We start from the raw sequence: 22,908 nt of genomic DNA on the forward strand, positions 1-22,908 counted from the left end.
GATAGATTTGATGAGGTTGTCCCTAGAATAACGTATCTCCCCCAGCTTGTATTCAATGTGCTTCCCTGGGGGAGGCGGGGTTTGTGGGAGAGTCATCGGAAGGGAGTGGCACGTCTGGGACACGCATCACACGGGGGGGGGGGGCACAATCCCTTGGAATGTCCAGAGAACTTGCCACATGCGTTCCGTCGGTGACATGTGTCATGGCTGGAAAGAAGCTAACCACCCCCGCTTGTACTCTCTCTCTCTCTCTCTCTTGCTCACTCTCAAATTAGTAAATAAAATCTTTAAAAAAAAAAAGAAAAAGAAAGAGATGATTTCCCCTTGTGAGGAGGACTTTTAGGGTCTACTCTCTGAACAGCTTTCTTGTGTATCACGCAGTGGCGCTAACTATGGTCGCCGCGCTGTGTATTACCTCCCGAGCACTGATTTATCGTAGAACTGAAAGTTGTGCCTTTTGATCACCTTCCTCCAGCCTTTCAAATAACGTCACCCTTGCAGGCATCCCTTTGGGAGCAGGGGCAATATCTTTAAGTAAGAACTAGCCCCAAACCTCAAATCCTACAGCAGGTGGCCACTTATCCCACAAGGTTGTTCTAGAAAGTTCAGGGATGTCTGCAAGCTGTTTGGCCCTCCCTGAAAGCTTGCACATTTCTCTTCCAGGTTCACAGTTCCCGGGCTAAGGACAGGGAAGGAGTACGAGTTTTGTGTCAGATCAGTCAGCGAGGCTGGGGTAGGCGAGAGCTCACCCGCCACCGAACCCATCAGGGTCAAGCAGGCTCTGGGTGAGTCCAAAGGGCAGGTGCAGCCTGCACATCTCTTGGGGGCAGCCCTGGGCTGGGCAGAGAGCAGGGACTTATAGACCACATCTTGGGGGGTCCAATCCCAGAAGCCAAGGGAGTGCAAGTCCTCTGAGCTGATCCTGACCTCCCCCCTTTCCTTTGGGGAGGAAATGACAATGGCCTGAGGCCACAGGGCAATGTCTGACCAGCTCTGAGGCCCAGGTGCCCTGCAGGTAGCAAAGTCAGGGTTACCAGCAAATGCTGCTGGCTAAGTGAGTACCTCCAGAGCAGGGTGGGCAGCCACTGGGGTTGGGGGGCTTATTGGTTCCCTTGGGCCCCCCTGCCCAATCTGGCCACCCCTAGGAAGCAGCAGTCCTCACCTTCCCCCCTACAGCCACGCCATCTGCCCCATACGACTTTGTGCTCCTGAACTGTGGAAAGAATGATATGGTCATCGGGTGGAAACCCCCCAAGCGTCGCGGAGGCGGCAAGATCCTGGGCTACTTCCTGGACCAACACGACTCAGAGGAGCTGGACTGGCACCCAGTCAACCAGCAGCCCATCCCCACCCGGGTCTGCAAGGTAAGACTGCAATGGAGCCACTGGCCTGGTGTCCTGGCCTAGGCAGGTGGAGACCAGAGGTCTCTACTGGAGGTCCTAAAGCTGAGAGAAGCCTCAGGTTCCCTGGACTCGATAATTTGCCTAAGTTTCAAGTGCAGAGTCGCTTGACGGATCTCGTTTAAGGCCCCCTGGACTTCCTGCGCTGACCTCTCCCCTCCGTACCTCTTTCCTCTTCGGCCCCAGCCTTGGCTTTCACCATCTGTCTCTGCTCTTCAAGGTCAGTAACCTCCGTGAAGGCCACTTCTATGAGTTCCGTGCCCGGGCAGCAAACTGGGCAGGTGTCGGCGAGCTGTCAGCGCCCAGCAGCCTGTTTGAGTGCAAGGAGTGGACAATGCCCCAACCAGGTGAGAGGTCTGAAGACGCTGAAGTCCAGCACCTGCCCCCGGCCCGCCTCCCTCCCCAAACCCAACCAGTGAGATGAGCACCACCGAACTTTCTGTGCATCCAAGCTTGCTCTGTTGGTCCCAGACCTCAGACCACTGGCCCTTTCCACCAAGAGACCCTGTGATCTCTGACACAGACAGTCTTAACCCTGCCTTAGAGGACCCTGACCTTGGCCATCAACCGGCTCTGTAACCTCAGCATAAATTATCCCCTAGCTCACACCCCATCTGAGCTCTGACTCTGGCCACAAACCAATGTCAAACCCCAAGGGCGCACTGCTAGGGTGACCAGCGCCCTGCACACCACTCCCACAGCTCTGTTAGCTTTCCCCCAAATGAGCCCTCACCTCCTCCCTGGGAAGGAAGGATCACAGCCTTCCATCATTCTGTTCAGCTCAGTGCTGGTGTTTTCAAGCCAATGGCAGATAATTAGTATGTGTGATGCTTGAGACAATAATTACAAACAACTGATACTTATTGGGTACTTACCATGTACAAACAGATTCCGCAAGTTATGCCGTTAATGCTCATAACAGCACTGGATTATAAGAACTGTTATTATCCCTACTTTGCAGATGAGGAGACAGGAACATAGGGGCCGAATAACTTGCCCAGAGTCCCCATAGCCCGAGAAGGTGACGCTGGTCACTCCTTAGCTCCTACACTAATCACTGAAACAGCAAAGACTTAGAAGGGTTGCTGCTGTCTGGGATAGGGAAGGGGAAGATCACGGATGCTTCCGGAAAAAGGGATGCTGAGCACATTTTGAAGCGTTAACCCTATTTCAGGCCCAGGCCAAGACCAAGCTTTGTGATGAAGCCAAGGCCTGCCAGGCCCCCACTGTGCCCAGAGCAGATGCTTCCAGGCCGGGTTGTAACTGACAGACTGAGAAGGGTTGATGACTGACCACCCGGCTCGCTGCCCACTTCTCTGGCCGGCCAACTCCTCCTCTCCCCCACCTCCCACAGGCCCCCCGTACGATGTGCAGGCATTTGAGGTGCGGGCCACCTCCCTGATGCTGAAGTGGGAGCCCCCACTATACACTGGAGCTGGGCCGGTCACAGGCTACCGCATCAGTGTCCAAGAGGAAGGCTCTGAACAGTGGAAGCCAGTCACCCCAGACCTCATCTCTGGCACCCACCTGAGGGTGAGTCCCTGACCCTACAACCCTGACCTACCCTGAGCCTTCCCTGCCACTGGATGTGGCCGGACTACTGAACATCAGAGCCGGAATGACCCTCAGAGATCGCTGCCCTCACTTAATGTCAGCAGAGGACCAGAGAGGGGAAGGGGCATACACAGGGTCACACAGTAAGCTGACAGTCGGGCTGGCTGGCTAGTTGTCTTAACCCGCTCCAAGCTGGGCAGACTCCTCCCTAAACCCTCACTTATCATCAGTCAGGTGTGTCAGCATTGGACAGCCATCTCCCTTGAGCACAGAATTCTGCTTCTGGGATTGGATTGTGGGGAAATGGTTAAGCAAGCGTGCAAAGATGCTCACTGCATCATTGTTTATCAAGGCAAAAGTTGGAAACAATTTAAATGTCCGTCTGTAGGGGGTTTTCTTAAATAAATCAGTGTATCCTTCAAGTGGAATCTTGTGCCAGGTGGTATAAAGACTATGGTAGTTTAAGGACAATGGGCTGGACCTACATATATGTATTGACATGAAAATATATCCCTCATATGAGGCTAAGAAAAAAATCAGAATACAAAGTAGGCTATTTACAGGTTAGATAACATCCTACATATATATATACCATACATTAATAAAACATCTATGCAGGTAGATATTTCTTAATTTAAATGAGAAACAAACTCTAAACTCTTAGGATAAATAAGAAATTTAGCAGAATCATTGGTTTTATTCACCTGCGGTGGTCGTTTTAACTTCCACCAACTCACAGAAATCGTCCGTGCTGGAAAACAAAATGTCCATTGCAGCACTCTTAGCAGACACAAATCACTACCTTAGACCACCAGGCAGAATCCCAGACCTCCGGGTCCCCGGGGGCCCCTTCCACACACCCAGCACCCAGCTCTGCGGCCAGTCGTGCTCACGGCCCTCCCGTGTTTGAGGACCAGGGGTGAGGACAGTTCTGTGATGTGGATTAGATTTTGTTTTCTGGAGCTCTAGGGAAAGGGGGAATGTCTTCTCCAGCTCACTTTGCTGAGGTGTCTTTCACCAGCGGGTGGAAGGGTGAGCAGTTTGCAAGACCACACGTGAGCAGCCCATCAGTTAGCACCCAGAGACAAGAAGGCAAGTTCAAGACGCCCAAAACAATGTGGAAGGAGCAAGATGCTGACAAACATGGTGCACGTCACGTTTCTCGTGGTTTCTATGCATGTCAAAGTCCAAACAGATTGTTACAAAACTGTTATTTCTGGCCATCTCGGGCCCGGGGCGGGGGGACTGCCAGGGGGGCTGTAACCCTTCCTTTTATATTCTTCTCTATTGCTTTAATATTTTCCCAACAAGTGTGTATGTCTTTTATACTTGGGAAAAAAAGAAACTTTCATTTCGAAAAAATAACAGTAAGACCACCTAAAACAGAAGCAGGGAGGACAAGCCTTGGCCAGGGGAATGCTCTGAGACTCTGAAGTTTCTGCCCCCCGGGGCCAGGCTCCCTGCAGCAGAGTCAGCCAGCGAAGGACAGCTTGCCTGAGAGAGCCCCTCAAGGTGGACGGTCCCTCTGCCTCCCCACGTAGGTCGGCCCAGGCCAGGGCTGAGCGGGCCTCGGTGACTTGGCACCATTTCTGCGTTGTGGATAGTTGGCTGGCATTTACTCATTTACTAAACGCCTCTTGACACCAGCTTAGTGCCAGGTCTGGCACCAGGTCCTAGACATAAAGAGCCAAATAAGTCTTGGTCTTTGGGCAGCAGGCAATTACCAGACTGTGTACTGTACCATTGAAGGGGGTCCAAAGGCATTCTGGGAGTTCCCAGGAGGAAGGTAAGAGACCCTTCTTGGAATCCTTGGATCTGCCCGAACTGAGCGGGCAGGAGCACCAAGGACGAGGTGGCATTGGCTAGACCAAGAAAGAGGGAGGGCATTCCAGGCAGAGGGCTCAGCAAGGACAAAGGCATGGAGCCGTGAAAAGGGAAACAGATGAGGTGAACGTGGGCACATGGAGGGAGTCGTGCGGTGAAGGCGGCCCCCAGAGGGGTAAGAGCGCAGAAGGCTAAGACCAGATTGGGAAGACTTTAGGAACTAAACCTCAAAATCTGAACTTTACCCTGAAAGCCACGGAAAGATTTAAACACAATCAGACCGGATCTTGGAAAAATTGGCAGAAGGAAAGGTAGACTGGGAAGAAGGGCCTAGAGTCAGGGACACCATTTAGGAAACCGTTGGACTAATCCAGGTGAGGAGAAATGAAGCCTTGATCAGGGCCATGGCTGGGACACGGAGCGGAGAAGCCACGTTCGAGAAATGTTAGGGAAATAAAATGTGAACTCAGTGATTAGATGTGCAGGGCTCCAGAAAAAGATGTCAGAGATGGTCCCAGGCTTCTCTCTGGGGTGATGGATGGAGGAGAGATGGGGCACAGGAAGGGACAGGGTTTTCTTGCTGAGAGGCAGGTGATGAGTTGAGCGGGCAGAATTCTAGGAGCCACGGGCGTGGGAGGTAATCCCCGTGCAGGGACCCCCCACAAACTGGGACTCGGGAGAGCAGTGCGCTCCTGGCCTGTCCCCCACCCCGGGGCAGCCTGCACCCTGCTGAGTTCCACACGGGAGTGGCTCCCTGCACCCCACGGCCGGGGCTGTAGGGAAGGCCAGGCTTCGCTGTCCTCAGTGCTCACTCCTGCCCACCCCTCCATCTCCCCCAGATCTCTGACTTGCAGCCGGGGAAGAGTTACGTGTTCCAGGTTCAGGCTGTGAATTCGGCAGGTCCAGGACAACCGTCCATGCCCACCGACCCCATACTCCTGGAAGACAAGCCAGGTAGGAGGGGCGGGCGGAGCTATGCCACCGAGGACAGGTGGCGGTCAGAGGAGGGTCGGGAGAAGCACGTGGCTCTGTAGCAGGAAGGGACCCCCTCCCGCTGCCCCCCCCACACGTCGTCCAGCTCTGCCTTTCCTTCTTGCCTGTTTCTCCACCACACCCCACTCTCCTTTCTTTCTGTGGGACCCCAAGTTATGAATATTTCTTTCAATTTGATGGGGTCTTCCCTTCTCTCATATGCCACATTCATATTCACACAACTCTTCGTGGACATTTAAAATAACACCCAACAGCATTCCGGATACCCCATGAGGCTGTCTGTCTTGCAGTCCCAACTCTTGAGGTCCCCTCCCACCACACACGCCAGGTGCTGAGCTGGATCCTCCCCACAAGCCCCTGCGGGAGGGATCATTGCCCCCACTTTAGAACTGATTTTGTCATAGCTCCGAAGTTCAGTGATCTGGTCGCACAGCTAGTCCACGACGGAATCACTCGGCTCTGCAAACTGTAAAGCACGTTCTCTTTCCATTCTTTTATTCATTCATTCAACACATCTTTGGTGGCACCCACATTGCACTGGGGACACAGCAGTGACAAGAAAGCAAGGCCCCTGCTCGAGCATGGGGGAGGGGCGGGATGGACAGGAAACGAGGAAATGATGACGTGAAGGTGATGATTTAAGAAGGTAGTAAGTGCTATAAAGGAAATGATGGGGTGGGGCTTGCTTTAGCCAGAGCCGTCAGGGAGGGCCTCCCCGAGGAGGTGTGACATTTGAGTGAGAAGGCGCTGATCACAAGGCCTTGTAGGCCACAGAAAGGAGACAGGGGGTTATTATTTTATTCAAGTGCAATGGGAAGCCATGGGAAGGTTTAGCAGGGAGGTGTATGACCTGGTTTATTACTTCTAAATGTCCCATGTCCCCCGCCCTTGGATCCTGCCCTCAGATGCCCGAGAGATCAAGGTTGGTGTGGACGAAGAGGGCTTTATCTACTTGGCTTTCGAAGCCCCCGAGGCCCCTGACTCGGCAGAGTTTCAGTGGTCCAAGGACTACAAGGGCCCGCCAGACCCCCAGAGGGTCAAGATCGAGGAGACAGCTAACAAGTAAGTGAGGGGAGAACGGGCAGCGTAATCGGTCCCCAGGTCCCAAATGTTGGCGGGTGAGTCGGCGGAAGCTCATGGGTGAGACCACCTGGCGGGACTCACAGATAACGGCCCTCACCAGGGATGCTGCCTGCCACCTTGGGAGCAATGAGGGAACAGTGCATTTAAGGGCAGAGAGGACAACTTTCATTAGCGGTTCTTCTGCAAGGAATGGCGGCGTGTGCCTTCACACCTGTGCTTCCAAGGAGACGCGAAGCCCTTGGTCTCTAGCCTGGGCACTTACACACGGTGACTTGCTCTTGAAAGATTTCTGGGCTCAGCATCCTCATCTGTAAAAAGAGGAGTTAGGACTAGATGGCAAATGTCCCACGTCTCACTCCCCCACCCCTAGCAGCTCTGGCTTCAGCCCCATCCAGACAATGACTGGAGCCCTGCAGGGAGAGACTAGGCAGTGCGGCCAGTAGGAAGAGAGCCCGGCTAACGGGGCCACTGAAGGGGCGAGGCCAGAGCTGCCCTGGGTTGGGCTTCCCACGGCGGGGACAACCACCCCTGCTGCCTTGCGTGGCCGGGGCTGCAGCTGGGGTGCAGGGCCTCCAGCTCCCAGGCCTCCAGTGCACAAGGCGCCTCACTGAGTCTCTGCTCTCCTCTGTCTGCCAGGTCCAAGGTCATTCTGAAAGAGCCTGGCCTTGAGGACGTGGGCACCTACTCCGTGGTGGTCGCGGACGCTGATGAAGACATCTCGGCCAGCCACACGCTGACAGAGGAAGGTAATGCCCCCGCCCTACTGCCACCTCCCCAGACAGGCCCAGATCGAGAGTCCCAAACACAAATGTCCCCAGAGGCTGGCAACAAGCAACAAAAATTAATAAAGCAGCAATTTCCAAAGAAGTAAGCCCTCACCCACCTCAATCAGCCAGGCAATTAATCAGGATTCATCGAGCACCTACCGTAAGCCAGATGGTGTCCTAGGCACCAGGGATTCCGTCATTGGGCACAACAGTCAAAAATCCCTGCTTGGTGGAGTTCACATCCTTCTTGTCTCTCTTTCCTTTCTCTACCTTTGATTAAAGCAAAGGTGCCAGAATTCTTTCACCATCTTCTGTAGCCCCAGAAATTCAACAGTGCGTGTGAGGATAAATTGCAAAAGGCAGCTGGTCTGAGGAATAAGAGTGGCAATAAGGAGCAGTGGGGACTGTGGCAAACCAGAGATAGATGCTGCGACTCAAGGGGCATCCACATTCGACGATTTAAGCAGAACTGGAGCCAGTGCTGATGACTGATGAGACTCTCGCTCTGCTGTCTCCAGAGTAACGGAGGGACAGCCCATTGCCTTCCCTGCTGATTGCACGGGAGACCCTCTGATTTTGTGAAGAAGCAGAAGCCAGATAGACTCAGATCCCAAGTCCAGTTCCATAGTCTTCTGGCTGTTTGATGTTGAGCAAGTCATGTCACCTCTCTGGACGTCAGTTTGCTCATCTGTAAGGGGAGATTATCATCCCTGGCTGCCCCAACTGAACCAGTGTTACACACATACAATTCTAGACACACTAAAGCCATCCACAAACAGGATATGTTTGGGTTTTGTTTTATTTTGTTTTTACTTGCCATGAGTCCAGACTCATCATACTAAGGATGCTGGGGCTTACAAGGGAAAAATGAAGTACGGGCTCTACCCCTGCTAATTCTTCCATCCACACGTACTTATTGAGCACCTACTGTGTGCTAGACACTCATGCAGGTCCAGAGCTCCGCTTAGCAGAAGAGACAAATCTACAGACCTAACACACAGAAGCAGTAAGCAAACGGACAGCGCTCCACCGAGCCGCCCTAGCGACTTGTAGACGAAGTGCTCAGGAGGGGGGCCAGACCCTCCAAGATGGGACAGCATATTACAATGGGGGAAGGCTGGGGCTCAAGGAACCAGTGAGCCTGGAGTGGTTGGAGTGGACAGTAATGCTCGCCCCACAGCACTGTGTGAAGACGAGTGCGGTAACGCGGAGCCTGGCACTTGGTGGGCACTTGTCGGAGGAGGCGCCACTTGATCTCAGGGTGGCCCGCAGCAGCCCTCCCATCTCCCTCAGTGCCCCAGGGCCGAGGCGCACAGTGCTCATCATCACCCCCTGTGTAGCAAGTGACTCCAGGTTGAAGGGGGAATCTCTTGGGGTGGCTCCCGTGGACCCCACTGCCTGGGCGTTTCATTCTCTTTGGTTTTTTTTTTTTTCCCTTGTTCCTCCCTGTCCCAGAGTTGGACAAGCTGAAGAAGTTGAGCCATGAGATCAGAAACCCAAGTAAGCTGGGCCCACTGGGGTGCGTGGAGCAGAGCTGAATGGGGCCGAGAACCAGAACCTAGCCAAGGGCCAGAGGACGGGAGAGTCAGGGGGCTGGAGGGTCAGGGGCCCAGGGAGTCTCCCGCCGGGTGGGGGAGAGGGAAGGGGGCAGCTGGCGGGGTGGGGGGGGGGGCGGGTGGCTACAAAGGCAGGCAGAGGGGACGGTTCCATCTCCTTAGAGTCATTACCATTGGCTTTTTCGTAGTTTGGATTTTGGATCATCTAAACCTCTACTTCCCTGTTCTTCTTGTACAAAATAGCTCTTGATCTTCTCGCTTTACTTAACTTCCCTTAAATTCAAACCAGTTCATCTTAAATCAGTGCAACATGAGTGAATGGCACGTTTCCAGCACTTTGCCCATTAAACGCCCAGGCTGTGCTCAAGGTGGGGCTGGTCAGGAGTGAGAGTGAGGAGGGGAGAAGGGGAGAGGGAGCCCCGCCCACCCCCTCCCCACCCCCTCGGCGTCCTCTGCCTCCCAGCGATCAAGCTGATCTCGGGCTGGAACGTTGACATCCTGGAACAAGGAGAGGTGCGGCTGTGGCTGGAAGTAGAAAAGTTATCTCCGGCCGCTGAGCTGCATCTAATCTTCAACGAGAAGGAGATCTTCAGCTCACCGGTAAGGGGGAGCGGTGGGTGGCTAAGTGGTACCTCTGCCCTGGACAGCCTCTCAGGCCAGTGGTTCTCCACAGCTCAGCACCACCGCCTAGTGGACATTTCAGAAACAGCCACATGCTTTGGTTGTCCGGGGGATAGGGTGAGGGTGGAAACCCCTGACTTTCAGTGGTGACGCGGGGCGGGGCTCGGGGCTAGCTGCACGCCAATGCAAGGGACACTCCCATTGATAAAGAATCCCCATGCCCCAAACAACTTTTGAATGTCCTACCAGACATTCTTAAGATTAAAAGCCTACATTCATACTCATAATTATCCAAGCCTAGCCCCTAACTCTGTTATATAAGTACAGAGGATTTCTGCATAGTTTGGGGGTTTTTTTTTTTTAGGATTTTATTTTTATTCATTTGAGAGAGAGAGAGAGAGAGAGAGCACCATCAGTGGGAAGGGACAGAGGGAGAAGGAGAAGCAGACTCCCCACTGAGCAGGGAGCCCGATGCGGGGCTCGATCCCAGGACCCTGGGATCATGATCTGAGCCGAAGGTAGACGCTCAACTGGCTGAGCCACCCAGATGTCCCCGCACGGTTTTAATACACGCCAAATAGAGACTTAGTCTACGGCCACTTTACCTATGCTCTTTCGTTCATTTTCCTGTTCTTCTCGTATGAAATAGCTTTTGTTTTTCTTGCTTTCCTTAACTTCCCTTAAATTCAAACCAGTTCATTATAAATCAGTGGAACATGAGTGAGATTATCTCTGAGCATCTACTACGGAAATACATGCGGCTTTTATTTCTTCTTCATATTACTGTTGTGGTATTACATTGCTTTTCTGGGGAAAAAATCATGTGTGTAGGTTGTATTAGACTGAGCCACGAGTTCCCCATAACCAACGGTTTTTACGAACGTGGCAATTTCGATCTCAGGAGAGATTCAATCATGACATCATGTTATTTGCACATTCCATCTCCGGATGACAAAGTGGCTGGTTCTGATGGAGGAGAAAGAGCTCAGGGCTGGAGGTCAAAAGACTCATACCCACCTCCTGGGGGCTGTGTGCCCTTGGGCAGCTCTCTTCCCCTCTCTGTGCCTCCGTTTCTGTATCTGTACAATGATAGTTGGTTGTCCCAGAATCAGAAGAAGCAAATGAGAAAACTGATGCGAAAACTCTGCATAAAGATGAATCATGACCTTGGCACATGGTAGAGGTCACACATGAGCAAGTCTGCGCTCTGCAAGGCACCGCACTGGGACTATTGGTTGTCCCTACAGAAAAAGAAAATAAAACAAGATGGCTCCCTCAAATCATACATACAAATAAATCCAGAGGGAATACAATCCTAAATGTGGAAAATAAAACTTTTAAAAACTGTTAGAACAGGACAAAATGTAAATGAGTGTTCATTCTGGCTAGCAAGTACACAGGCACCTTGTATATTGTCCTTTATACTTTTATGGGGATTTGTAGAAAGAAGTAGAAAGTGTGTCACCATAGGGGTAGGGGGCTTATTATTAATTGCAATTAATTCAAGCACCCAAGACTCTTTCCTGTGCCTGCTGGGCCCCACGGGCGTTTCCAGGACCCCCGCCCCCTCTCGGAAGGCTTCTCACTGCGCACCTATCACCCCCCAAGTCCAAGTACGCCCTGATTTGTGCCCCACAGCACAAATCCCCTGGGATAGGAAAAGGGCAAAAAAGATTCTCCGGGTTTATTCTCCGCAGAACCGCAAAATCAATTTTGTCCGAGAGAAGGGCCTGGTGGAAGTGATCATCCAGAACTTGACGGAGGATGACAAAGGGTCGTACACTGCCCAGCTCCAGGATGGAAAAGCCAAAAACCAGATCACGCTGGCCCTGGTGGATGATGGTCAGCCTCGCCCAACCCCCACCCCGCCCCCAGCCAGACCTCGGCTCCCAGCTCTCCGCTCCGGGGGCTTTCTGTCCATCCCGCTGCCCCTCTCCGGACCGCGCTCCTCCCGGCTCATGCCAGTTCCTCCCTCTGTGTTCACAGATTTTGACAAACTTCTGAGGAAAGCAGAAGCTAAGAGAAGAGACTGGAAGAGAAAACAGGGTAAGAACCAATGGGGTGAAGTGCAAAAGAGACCAATGGTCAGTGCTGGGGACCTGCTGGGGACCTGGTGGACGGGTGGGCTACTCGATCCCTCAACCCTGCTGCGTCCCAGAGGGAGAGCCACTGTAGTGCCATCCAGTTCTGTCCCTGCCCAAGAACAAAACAGAGCGACACCCCTAAGAGTCAATCCAACCCTGAGAGTGATACCTCCTTAAATTTCGTGCCCTATGCACCCTTGCCTGGCCCCAGCCCCTACCTTGGTGGGGGCCGACTCTGAGGGGCCTGTGATCACTAGCTGCGCCCCCCCCCCCATGGCTGCGCCGCCCCCATGGCCGCCCCCCCCGCGTTGGATGCCCCCTCTCGCCACCAGGTGGCGCCCTGGCGGAGCCTGGCGCTCTGACGGTGGGCGTGTTTGTTTCGCGCTCGCAGGTCCCTATTTCGAGGAGCCCTTGCAGTGGAAGGTCACGGAGGACTGCCAAGTGCGGCTGACGTGCAAGGCAAATCCCCGCCCCTGCCTCCAGCCCTGCCCCCCGGCCCAGTGCGGGGAGCGTGTGGCGCGTCCCCAAGCCGGTGCCTGTCCTTGCCCACGTTCCTGAATCCCTGTGCTTGGCTGACCCCGAGGAGAAGTAGCCCCAGGGAGACCACATGTAACTGGAAAACAAAATCCCACCCCCCCCCCACACCCCGAAAGAGCCCATGGAGCCTAATTAGTGTGGTTCGCATCAGCTTTCAGCCAGATCTCCAGGCTGTTCCGGGAAGGGGTTCTGTGGGGCCCGGGCATCTGGGAGCAGCAAGTAAGGGGTCTATATATTGAGGGGGATTCCCTGATGTGAATTAGTAGCCTTGCCAGACCCTGTGCTCAGTGTTTATCGGCCTCACAATCGTCTGTGAGATAGGCATGGACCAGAAAACAAGCAGAGAAATAGCTCAAGACCACACATAAGAGGTAGAGTCGAGAGCTTGGTTTTAACCCAGTCTGTCTGACTCCAAAGCTGGGGCGCCCGCTCAGCACCCTGCAGCCTCTTTAGATGACTGGGGAAGGGCAGGAAGGACAGGGGAGAGGGCTCTCCCAGAATCAGATCCATTCGGTGAACTCCAAGTACCTACTATGACCAGATACTCTGTGTGGCGCTGGGCATAGAAAGATGAAGAAGTGGGGTCTCCTCTGGCATCTCGGGGCCCAGGGGTCTAAGGCAGGATCCTTGAAAAACAGCGCACCTCCTGCTATGATCCAGACACGTGCAAGAAGTTGGTTAATCATGATTGGGGCACTCTGGGGTGCTTCAAGGAAGGCCTCATGGAGGAGGGGATACCTAACTTGCATCCGTAAGACACAGAGGCACTGACGAGGAAGAATGGAGTAGGAAGAGATCAAAAGGCGGAAGGGACACCGTTAGTGAAAATCCAGAATGCGGAACCAGCGGAGGGTGTGAGGAAGGAATAGCGGGGACCTAGGAAGGAATTAGCTAAGGGTGGGTATGGGGGTGGGGGAGAGTCAGGTGTGTGGGGAAAAATAAAAAAGATTTGATGAGTTTTCACTTAAAAAGAGAAAGTGTGAGTGAGTCTCTTCTTCTGCACCTCAGGCAACCAACACCAAGAAGGAAACCTGCTTCCAGTGGTTCTTCCAGAAGAGAGAGACCCCGGACGGTCAGTACGACCCAGAGACTGGAGTGGGAACTCTGTGCATCGAAGAGGTAAGTGCATCTCCAGCTTCGGGTCTCCCACCCCCCAGGCAGCACCAGGAGCACTGGGCACGGAGTCAGGAGCAGGGCCAGGACCAGGGTGAGGCAAGTGAGGCACTCACTTTGAGCACAAGATGTAAGGGGGCACTAAAAGCTCAGTAATCAAGATAATATTTTATGCAGTATCTTTTAATCAAAATTAATGCCAAAAAAAAAGCCCATGGAGGGGGAAATAGCAAAACTTTATATAAAGACGGAAACAGTAATACTGGTTTTTCCTTTTGTTTTGGACTCCACTTCTGGCCCTGCCACTGTGGGGCCTCGGGCTAGTCACTGTCCTTCTGGGACCTCGGTTTTCATCTGTAACATGAATGAGTCAGAAGGGATGCTGTCTCTCAAAGATTCGTTCCCGCCTCAGCCAGCAGTCTGGGATTCGGGACAGGAAGGCGCTGACTGTGCGGCGCAGGGCCGGGCAGAGCAAAGCAGGGCTGGAGCTCCATTCTCTGGCCCACGACCTGCTCCTGGCCTCCAGAAGAGGGTGGCCTGGTGACGATAGAAACACAAGGCTTGTTCTCAAACATTCAGTGCTTTTCTGCTGGCCTCACAGGGTGCCCGGGAGGACTGGAGCAAATGCAGGTTTGCTGACTGGGAAGGAAATAATGATTCCAGGGTCTTTCCCCAAATCCTGGCCAGGACTTGGCCTTTGTCACCACAGTGCAAGCTCCTCGCACAGAGCTTAGCATCCAGTAGGTGCTTAATTGCTACCAAGGTTTGTTATAACGATCCATCTAACTGGCACAGAACTTTCTGGCTCTAAAGGGTTACCTCCCTTGATCCTCACAGCAGCCACGGCACAAAGCCGGGGCAAGGATTATGCCACCATTTTACAGATGAGTAAACGGAGGCTCAGAGGGTTTCCACACCAAGACACACAAGGCTAGAGAGTGGGGTCAGAAGTCACTCCAATCATTCTCCCCCCACGTTTGGCTGGGACTTTGGAGCCTTCACTGGGGAAAGAAGGGGGTACAGAAGGGAGGGTTATTGGAGTTCAGCCCTTCAATCCCCAGTTAAGAGCTGTCTCTGCCTTGAATTCTGCCTCAAAACACACTATGTAGAGATGGTCAGGATGGGAGGGACCCTTTGAGGGGACAGGGAAGCAGAGAGTACGTCCCAGGACCTGAGGGGGATGCTTCAGAAGCACAATCCAAGCTCTTGCTTCGCTGAGTGTTGTTCAGACTTCATCTGGGGGTGACGAGCATGTGCCAGAAAGGAGCCCCTTGTCCTGAGCCAAAGATAACACACTTCCTTCTGGAGAAGTGCAGAGGGGTCCCCGGTCCCTCCATCGGGGGACCTCCAGGGAGGAGGGCAGGTCAGGTGAGTCTGCAAGGAGGGCTCATCACACTCAGCTTGGTGCAGCTGCCTGTGAATCCAAATGTGGGGTGTCTGCTTCTGCCCTCAGTCTCCCCTCACCCCTAGGCCCAGACAAGCCCTGAACTTGGAATCGAAGAGCTCTGGAGCTAGAAAGAGCCTTAGCAATCACCCATTCCAGATGGGTAAACTGAGGCCCAGAGAGGAGATGAATTTTGCCTGAGATCACACAGAGAGTTAGGGGCAGGCCTGGAGCCCAGGCTGACTTGCACTCCTTCCAGAACCCATGCACACACCGTCACCTCTCATTTTTCTTTCCAGCTGTCCAAAGAGGACAAGGGAATTTATAGAGCAACGGTTTCAGACAATAGAGGGGAGGATGACACCATACTGGACCTCACAGGCGAAGGTAGGAGCTGGAGATGTTAGAGATGGGCCAGGAGGACCCAGGGGACCACACAGAATCAAGAGATGTGATATGACCTGTGGGGTAAAATTTATGGGATCCCCATATCACTTGGGGGCAACAGAGAGGCTAAGTGACCTGCCCAAGGCTGCACAGCTGGTCAGTGACAGGGGCCTGGTCTGTGACACCAACACCCATGTTCTCTGCAATATAGCACAGTGAGCCTGGGTTTCAAGATCCGAAGCCAGAGTTCACTCCTCCACCTCCCAGTGGGCCCCAGACTCCTCATCAGGCTGGTTGGCCCAGCCTCAAGAAAATTGTCAGGCTGGCCCATTCACCCTCCATCCATGGTGCCCCCCTGCCCCATCAATCAGTGAGTGCCCCAGACCCCCTCCAAACCATTGGAGTCATCCTGCAGAGCCCCCTGTGCCTTGAGCTGTTCGTGAGTTCCACCAGCCTTTTCCAGGGACATGCCCACCCCAGGCGTATCCCTGGGAGGGCCCTACATCAGCTGACCATTCTCTCTGTCTTCCTCCAGTCCTGGATGCCATCCTCACTGAGCTGGGAAGGATTGGTGGTAAGCAAGCCCCTCTCCCCACTTTGCTGAGCCCTGTCCCGATGCAAACAGCCTCCAGCGCACCTCCAACCAGCCTTGGCAACCAGGCATGGGTTTTGTTTCCAACCTCAAAGATTGAAGGAGAAGTTCCTGCCTCCTTGCAATGCCGCGTTGCCCCCACCACACCCCCAGAGCAGGGGTGAGCTTGCTGGCCCCAAAATGTGCCACCCAAAGGACCTTGGCCTTCTCCTTTGCCTCCCCAGCCCTCTCTGCGACCCCACTGAAAATCCAGGGGACCGAGGAGGGGATCCGGATCTTCAGCAAGGTCAAGTACTTTGACATCCAGTACATGAAAACCACCTGGTTCCACAAGTAAGTTGGCCTTCCCCTGGAGCCCTAGCCAGGCTGGGGGGGTAGAGGGTGGGGGAGGACTGGTGGCATCTGCCCCAGAGCCCAGCCCCAAGGGGTTGGTAGAGACAGGGTCTCCCACCAGTCACACTGTCCACAGAAGAAGTCAGGGATAGGGAACAGCACTTAAAGGTAGAGAAAGGAGGTTCCCCAGGGAAGTTTGGAACCCTGGTTATAAAACCATTTTTCCAGAACATCTGTGTCCACAGAAGGATCATTAGATCTTAGAACAGCATCTGGGAACTGGGGGAGGGAAGAATGCAGAACAGGGGAAACCAGATGGTCAGGTGAGTCACAGTGCCCTTACGGCTCTTTGCAGCCCTAGCAAACTCAGGCAGCCAGGCTGAGGGGAGAAGTGCAGGCAGAGGGACCTGTGGGGCTGACAACTGACTGAGTGCCAGGGCTTGAAGGCAGGATGGATAAGTTATCCACAGAGACTCAGCCAGAAGCTAAGTGGCCGCAGACAGTTTGAGAGATTTCTTTTCCCAGGGCTGCTTATCATTGGCACGCCTCAGCCTCGCAGAGCAGACATTACTGCACCTGCCGTATGGAGAAGGCTAGACTGACTTGATCAAGTTTGTCAAATGAGTGAGAGCCAAAGCCAAGGGCCCCTTTCCCGACTAGAGTTACTGAGCCCACTGACCGAGTCCAGAGGGGTCACCTCTGTGACCCAACACTGAAGACATGGACCAGGTGTCTCCAGAAATAACATTTAAGTAAAGAAAGGAAGGAGTTTCTATGGTTTTTAAGGGCTAGGGAAGGGTGATTGTTCGAAGAAACGCTGGAAGGGTTTGAGCTGAGGAGAATGAAGAGGTGAGGAAGTGACCCCGAGGGTGGAGGAGGTGGTGGACACTGACCTGGGAGCCCCGTTTCCTTGGATCCTGCAGAATATGTCACAAGAACAGACTCCACATTGGAACATAGCTGATGTGCCACAGATTTGCTGAATGAACAAGCGAATGAATGAATGATGGATGGATGGATGGCCAGCCCACAGATCTGGAAAGAAAACCCCAGGAGAGGAGTTTGGGGCAGGGGGTGCCTGTACCCCACAGCCAGCCAGCACGATGAGCTGAGCCAAGTCAAACACTTCTTTGTCCTCCTATCCAGAGAAAAGCGCCTGGAGAGTGGTGACCGGGTGAGGGTTGGCACCACGCTGGATGAGATCTGGCTCCACATCCTAGACCCCAAAGACTCAGACAAGGGCAAATACATCCTGGAGATAGCCGCAGGGAAGGAAACCCGGCAGCTCTCAACTGATCTCTCAGGACAAGGTGAGCTGGCCACCTGTCCGTCCACAGAGAAACCTGTTTAGAGAATCCCATGTCTTTGCGGGGGAGGGGGACTCCTATCTCCCCACCCAATCCCGGCACTGCCCCGAGAGAACACAGGATGGGGAGGACGGTGAGGGAAGAGTGGGCAGGAAGCCCTGTACCTGCAGGTCACAGGGGCTGAGGGGCTGACGCCCCCCTCTCCTCCCCCTCTTTCCTTCTCGCAGCTTTTGACGATGCCTTGGCTGAGCACCAGAGACTGAAGTAAGTGCCCTTTGCATTTCTTGTGTGAATCATAGGCCCCTTGGGGTATGGCAGGAGCTGGGGACAGGACCCCTTCCTGGGAGCCTCAGCCAGCTCCACCTGTCCCTTGTCACCCCCTCACCCCTACCTGAGGCGGGCCCGATCTTTAACAAATGGAACTCAAGCCTTTTTCCCATTTCTGTTTTTCAGAGCCTTGGCCATCATTGAGAAAAGTAAGTCCCCTCGTATTTCTGTTGTTTTCGTGTCTGGGTTTGGGGCAGCTTCCCGTGAGTTATGCCTCCTGGCAGGTGTCTGAAGTCCTGGTTTCCCGTGGTGTCTGTGCGGCTGCGGGCAGCAGCAGCACAAAAGCAGATGGATGGATAAGGGGTCCAAGGATAGCGGAGACGGTGGGTGTGGACTGAGCAGAGTCAAAGACAAGGTCAAGGGCAGCAGCCGGAACCAGAAAGGCAGGGACAGACAAGAATGAGGCTGGGTAGGCTCTCTGGGGGAGGCCTGGGGAAGGGACGACCTCCGACCTCGGAGCTGAAGCTGGTTCTGGTTGGCGGGGCACTGAGGCCTCACCTGGCCCAGGACACAGTCCCAAGCCCAGAGGGACATGGCTTGGCCACTGAGCAGCAGGGATGCCACTGCCAGGCCCACATACTTGAGTTTCATCACATGTCCCCAGCCAGTTCCTCCTTCCCCGCTCTTAAGGGCAGGGCCACCTCACTGTCCCCTTCAGGTACTACCCATTATAAGGATCACTTCAAGTCAATAACAGAAGCTCAGTATGTCCCCCATCTTCTTTTTGGGAAGGCAAGGAAACATGTGATGCAAAGTTAAAGAATTCCACCCAAAATGATGAAAAGGGAGAAGAGAAAACATGGCTTAACAATAAGCCCCAACTCTGTGGAACCTGATTCTGGGAAGCAGCTGGCAGGAAATCATTCGTCACTGGAATCTTCTCTTTTCCCTTCCAGATCGTGCCAAAGTGGTGAGGGGCCTGCCAGATGTAGCCACCATCATGGAAGATAAGGTAGCGAGCCACCCCAGCCCGGGGCGGGCAGTCCCGCTCTGTGCTCCCTCCGTGGCCATCAGAGATCATGACACACAAAGTAGCACCGTGGCTTCAGGAGCCCAAGGAGCCGGCTCCACCCTGCTGGTCACGTGTGGAATAAAGGAAAGACACCGAGGCTGGTGTGAGGCCCATGGAGGTGCTCACCCCACCTCTCGAGGTGGCCCTGGACATCACAGACTTCTGTCTGTGACCCTCCACTTGCACAGGAGTTCTACTAGTGATCCCTAAAAGCCCCTCTAGACCTGAAAGTGTGCAAGCCTAGTATTCTAGAAAATGATCGCTCGTGTGTGTCTGGTCTTACTTTGGTCAGGCACTGTTCCATATACGTATACATACTTTAGTTTGTTAAACTATTGAGGCAGCCACAGGGAAGAGTATTATTACTGCTCTTTGTCATTCTTTATAGCTGAGGAAACTGAGATCCAGAGAGGTTGAGAGATTTTCCTAAGGTCACAGAGCTTGAAGGGACAGAGCTGAGATTCCACGTCTGCGTGTGCCCGGACCCAGACTGAGTGTTTGACCGTTACACTATAGTGCTCTGTGTTAAAGCTGGTTCAAGAATTTTTAAACCCAATTCATAAATCTTCGTATTAAAGCAATATAGTCTTATTTGCATGGTAAAATCATAATGGCAAATAAGCGACAAAAAACAATAAAGCAAAATTCAGGCCAATGTGGGGCAGATAATTGCTAGGGTAATGATGGTCTGAAACTCTTAACTAGTAAGTATTCCTGCAGAAAACTTGAGGATGGAGGATGTGGGATTAAAATAAAATGTCTCTCCCTTTAATGTTCTCCTTTTATGGGTTATAATAGAACACACGTAATAATGTATCCCCAGGAACGACTTGTAGTGGGAGCGGTCTGGGGGAGTGAAGGTGAATGCCAAGTGTGATTATAAGGAGGCGAGACTGAGCATTCCCTTCCTGTCCTTTCCAACAGACCCTGTGCCTGACCTGTGTCATCTCGGGAGACCCCACCCCTGAAATCTCTTGGCTGAAGAATGACCAGCCTGTCACCTTCCTTGACCGCTACCGCATGGAAGTGAGGGGTTCGGAGGTCACCATCACCATCGAAAGGGTCAACAGTGAGGACAGCGGGCGCTACGGTGTCTTTGTCAAGAACAAGTATGGCTCTGAGACGGGCCAGGTCACCATCAGCGTGTTTAAGCATGGGGAGGAGGCCAAGGTCCTGGAGAAGACGAGGGGGCTTGCTGAGGTGCCACCTGTGGTCTAGTCTGCGGACCAGCAGGGTCAACCAGTGGGTCACAGCCTGGCACAGGCCCCGGGGCAGGCAGGGGGGAAGGGGACAGGGCGGAATGCAGGATGGGGGTGGGGGGGTGAGAGTGGAGCAGGCATACCAAAGTGCAGAAGCAAAGACCTCACTGGGGTCCTGAAGGGTCTCGGGGTCGTGGGATCGGCAAGGCTCCGCTCCCAGTCCAAACTCTGCGTGAGCCTTGCCTTTCTCATCTGCTAAATGGGAATTCCTACTCCAAGGGATTGTTTCTGAAAAACCCTTTATCCACCATATTTATCAAAATTCTCAACAGGAGGCACTTTGCCTCCCGGGGGGACATTTGGCAATGTCCAAACTTTTAGTTGTCGCCACCGGGGGTGTCTGCCAGCATCTGGTAGGTAGAGGCCAAGGACACTACTAAACCATAGCTCCCCACCACATCGAATCATCGGACCCCAAGGAGCAGTGGTCCCGAGGTTGAGGTGGCCTGCCGTAAACCGTTGGATGGCCATATCCCTCGTTCAGGAGTCTGTATGTTTGATTCCCCTCAGTCCAACAACATTTGTCCGAGCTCTAGCTGTGCCAGGCTGAGAACATCACCGGAAACACAAAGATAAATGACATGCAGGCCCCACTCTCAAGACTTCAGCCCAGCAGGAGAGACAGACCTGGGTGCAAAAGATTCCAGGACAAGGCAGAAAAGGATGACAAAACGGATCCAAAGAAAGTGCCACTCGTGGTCAGAGGAGGGAGACAGATGTTCATCCCAACGGGGGAAAGGTGGGCTTTAAAACACCTTCATGGACCTAGCGGGGTTGGTGTTGGACCCTGATAAACGAATCCAATTTGGCGACGGTATCGGGAGAGGACATTTCAGGAGGTGGGAGATGCCGCCCCGCTGGGCTTGAGTGCCAGGCTGGAGAGGTGACCGACCTCAGGACCTCTGCCAGCTCGGGGCCTCTGCCTAGCGTGACAGATACTGGTTGGCCTTGCCCAAGGGACCTCAATCCAGAGCTGGGCGTGTCACGGCCCTCCAGTTTCCTTCTTTTTTAAAATAAGATTTGGAGGGAGAGGGGTTTATAAAATCATAAATGTTTGTTGTAATATTTTGGAAAACCCTGAAAATTATAAAGGCTAAAATAAAAATCATCAATACTCCCAACACCAGAAGATAACCCCTACCTCGGATTTCTGAAATGGCTTCTGAACTTGAGGATGAAATGAATCACTCCTCCATCCGCCACTCCACGGGCGCGCAGGCGTGGTGGGTTAACTTACACACCCCCCCCCACGGCTCATGTTCCAGGCTCCCTGGCGCAGTCAGACCCGGTGTTCAGCGAGGGGGGGCAGGGGAACAGGACAGTCCCTAGCTGGGAACAAGTATGGGAACTGTGCTCATCTTGGAGATACACACACCCAGGGTTGAAGCCACATGCTCGCTGTGTGCTCTTGGACAATTCTTGTCCTTCCTCTGGGCCTCGTTCCGTTTCCCATCTGTGAAACAAGAAGACTGAAAGATCATATTTGAGGGCCCTTCCAGCCGACCCTAAGAGTTTTATTACCTCCCCGAACTTCACTCTCTTTTCCTTTGCTCTTCCCATAACTGGCGACAAAGAAGGCTCTGTGCTAGCCCCTGCTCCCACTCCTGTACTTGGGATCTCAGAGGAGACTCGGCTTCTCTCATGCGTCACTGCAAAATGTCACACATTTCAAAGAGATCGGAAAGCACAGTATCCATGCCCTTCCTGCTTAGAACCATACCCGCCTCGCATTTGCTTATGTATATACTTCGTCTTAACACAAAGCCCTTTCACACCTCCTCCACGAGATCATCCCCACACAGGGAGGAGGCAGGCTGAGATCATGACGGTCACGTGCATACAACACTTCCAGGGTCGTGCAGCGTTCTCATATCTCATTGCTCATCAGATCAAATGGGGACAGCACCATTGGCTCCATTTTCCCAGACAGGGCAGTTGAGAGCCCAAATGGTAAGTGGCGGAGTCAGGACGAGAACAAGAATCCCTGAGTCCTGGTTCAGAGCACGTTTTCTCTACCACGCCACCCCTGAGCAATGTCCAAACCACTGGCCTTCACTTTCTTCTCCCCTCTCCAGCCTGTTCCCAATGGCCTGCACTCCTGCCCCCAGCCTAGGCTGCTCTCAGCACCTGCTTGCTGGTCCCCTATGGTTCCTCCTTAGTTACAATTCCCACTCATTCCTTGTATTATTCTTGTAATGGTTCATCCTAGGAAACATCTCAGTGGGCCTAGCCTGATCCCTCAGACCCTGCATGGCACTATGAGAGTCGGAACTTTGTGTCTCTTATCTGGTGGAGCCCATCAGTGAACACGTGATCCCAGCATTCCCCAGGAGCCCTCTGTGGGTCTCCCAACATGCTGGACTTCCAGGGAGCCAGGCAGGGTTAGAAGAAGGATGGCCAGTGGGTTCTCTCCCAATACCCCAGCCCCAGCCACCCGTCCCCTACAGGTACCTGTTCTGCCACCTTCCACATACCAGCCTTGGGTGCAATCCTTGACCTAAAGCATTAAGACCTAAGAGTAAACAGGAAGAACACAGGGAGCAAGAACCCTAATAGGAAATGACTGGCCAGTGTAATAATCAACCTCTACCCACTCGGCCTCAGCCACCACGCTAGTCAGATGCTTTCAGTACCTTAAAATTTCCAAATCACTTTCAGCAACTTGGGTGACGTTTTCATGCCAAAAATACTTTCGGAAGTAACACTCCCCAGATGTCTCTAGCTAGAGGAAGCCAGCTATTTTATTTTCAGCATTTGGTGAAAAAAAAAAAAGTA

At 53.3% G+C, this 22,908-nt stretch overlaps 1 protein-coding gene across 2 annotated transcripts in view; it reads left to right on the top strand.

Annotated features, from left to right (window-relative positions):
- MYOM3 (myomesin 3) overlaps positions 1-22,908 on the top strand; it is a 47,377-nt gene extending 24,469 nt beyond the window's left edge. For both annotated transcript variants that reach the window (XM_087858535.1, XM_087858536.1), the window contains exons 17-37: positions 664-785; positions 1,177-1,364; positions 1,621-1,747; positions 2,755-2,933; positions 5,618-5,732; positions 6,677-6,833; positions 7,491-7,600; positions 9,077-9,121; positions 9,641-9,777; positions 11,496-11,640; positions 11,785-11,844; positions 12,274-12,341; positions 13,428-13,538; positions 15,216-15,303; positions 15,839-15,877; positions 16,120-16,228; positions 17,375-17,538; positions 17,763-17,799; positions 17,989-18,011; positions 18,759-18,814; positions 19,799-22,908. In XM_087858535.1, the coding sequence (XP_087714661.1) occupies positions 664-785; positions 1,177-1,364; positions 1,621-1,747; positions 2,755-2,933; positions 5,618-5,732; positions 6,677-6,833; positions 7,491-7,600; positions 9,077-9,121; positions 9,641-9,777; positions 11,496-11,640; positions 11,785-11,844; positions 12,274-12,341; positions 13,428-13,538; positions 15,216-15,303; positions 15,839-15,877; positions 16,120-16,228; positions 17,375-17,538; positions 17,763-17,799; positions 17,989-18,011; positions 18,759-18,814; positions 19,799-20,092 (2,374 nt within the window). In that variant the 3' untranslated portion in view covers positions 20,093-22,908. The remainder of the gene's footprint in view (positions 1-663; positions 786-1,176; positions 1,365-1,620; positions 1,748-2,754; positions 2,934-5,617; positions 5,733-6,676; positions 6,834-7,490; positions 7,601-9,076; positions 9,122-9,640; positions 9,778-11,495; positions 11,641-11,784; positions 11,845-12,273; positions 12,342-13,427; positions 13,539-15,215; positions 15,304-15,838; positions 15,878-16,119; positions 16,229-17,374; positions 17,539-17,762; positions 17,800-17,988; positions 18,012-18,758; positions 18,815-19,798) is intronic.

This window comes from Ursus americanus, chromosome 33 (genome assembly GCF_024610735.1).
Source record: "Ursus americanus isolate L20-20 chromosome 33, mUrsAme1.1.p, whole genome shotgun sequence".
NCBI classification, from domain to species: Eukaryota; Metazoa; Chordata; class Mammalia; order Carnivora; family Ursidae; genus Ursus; species Ursus americanus.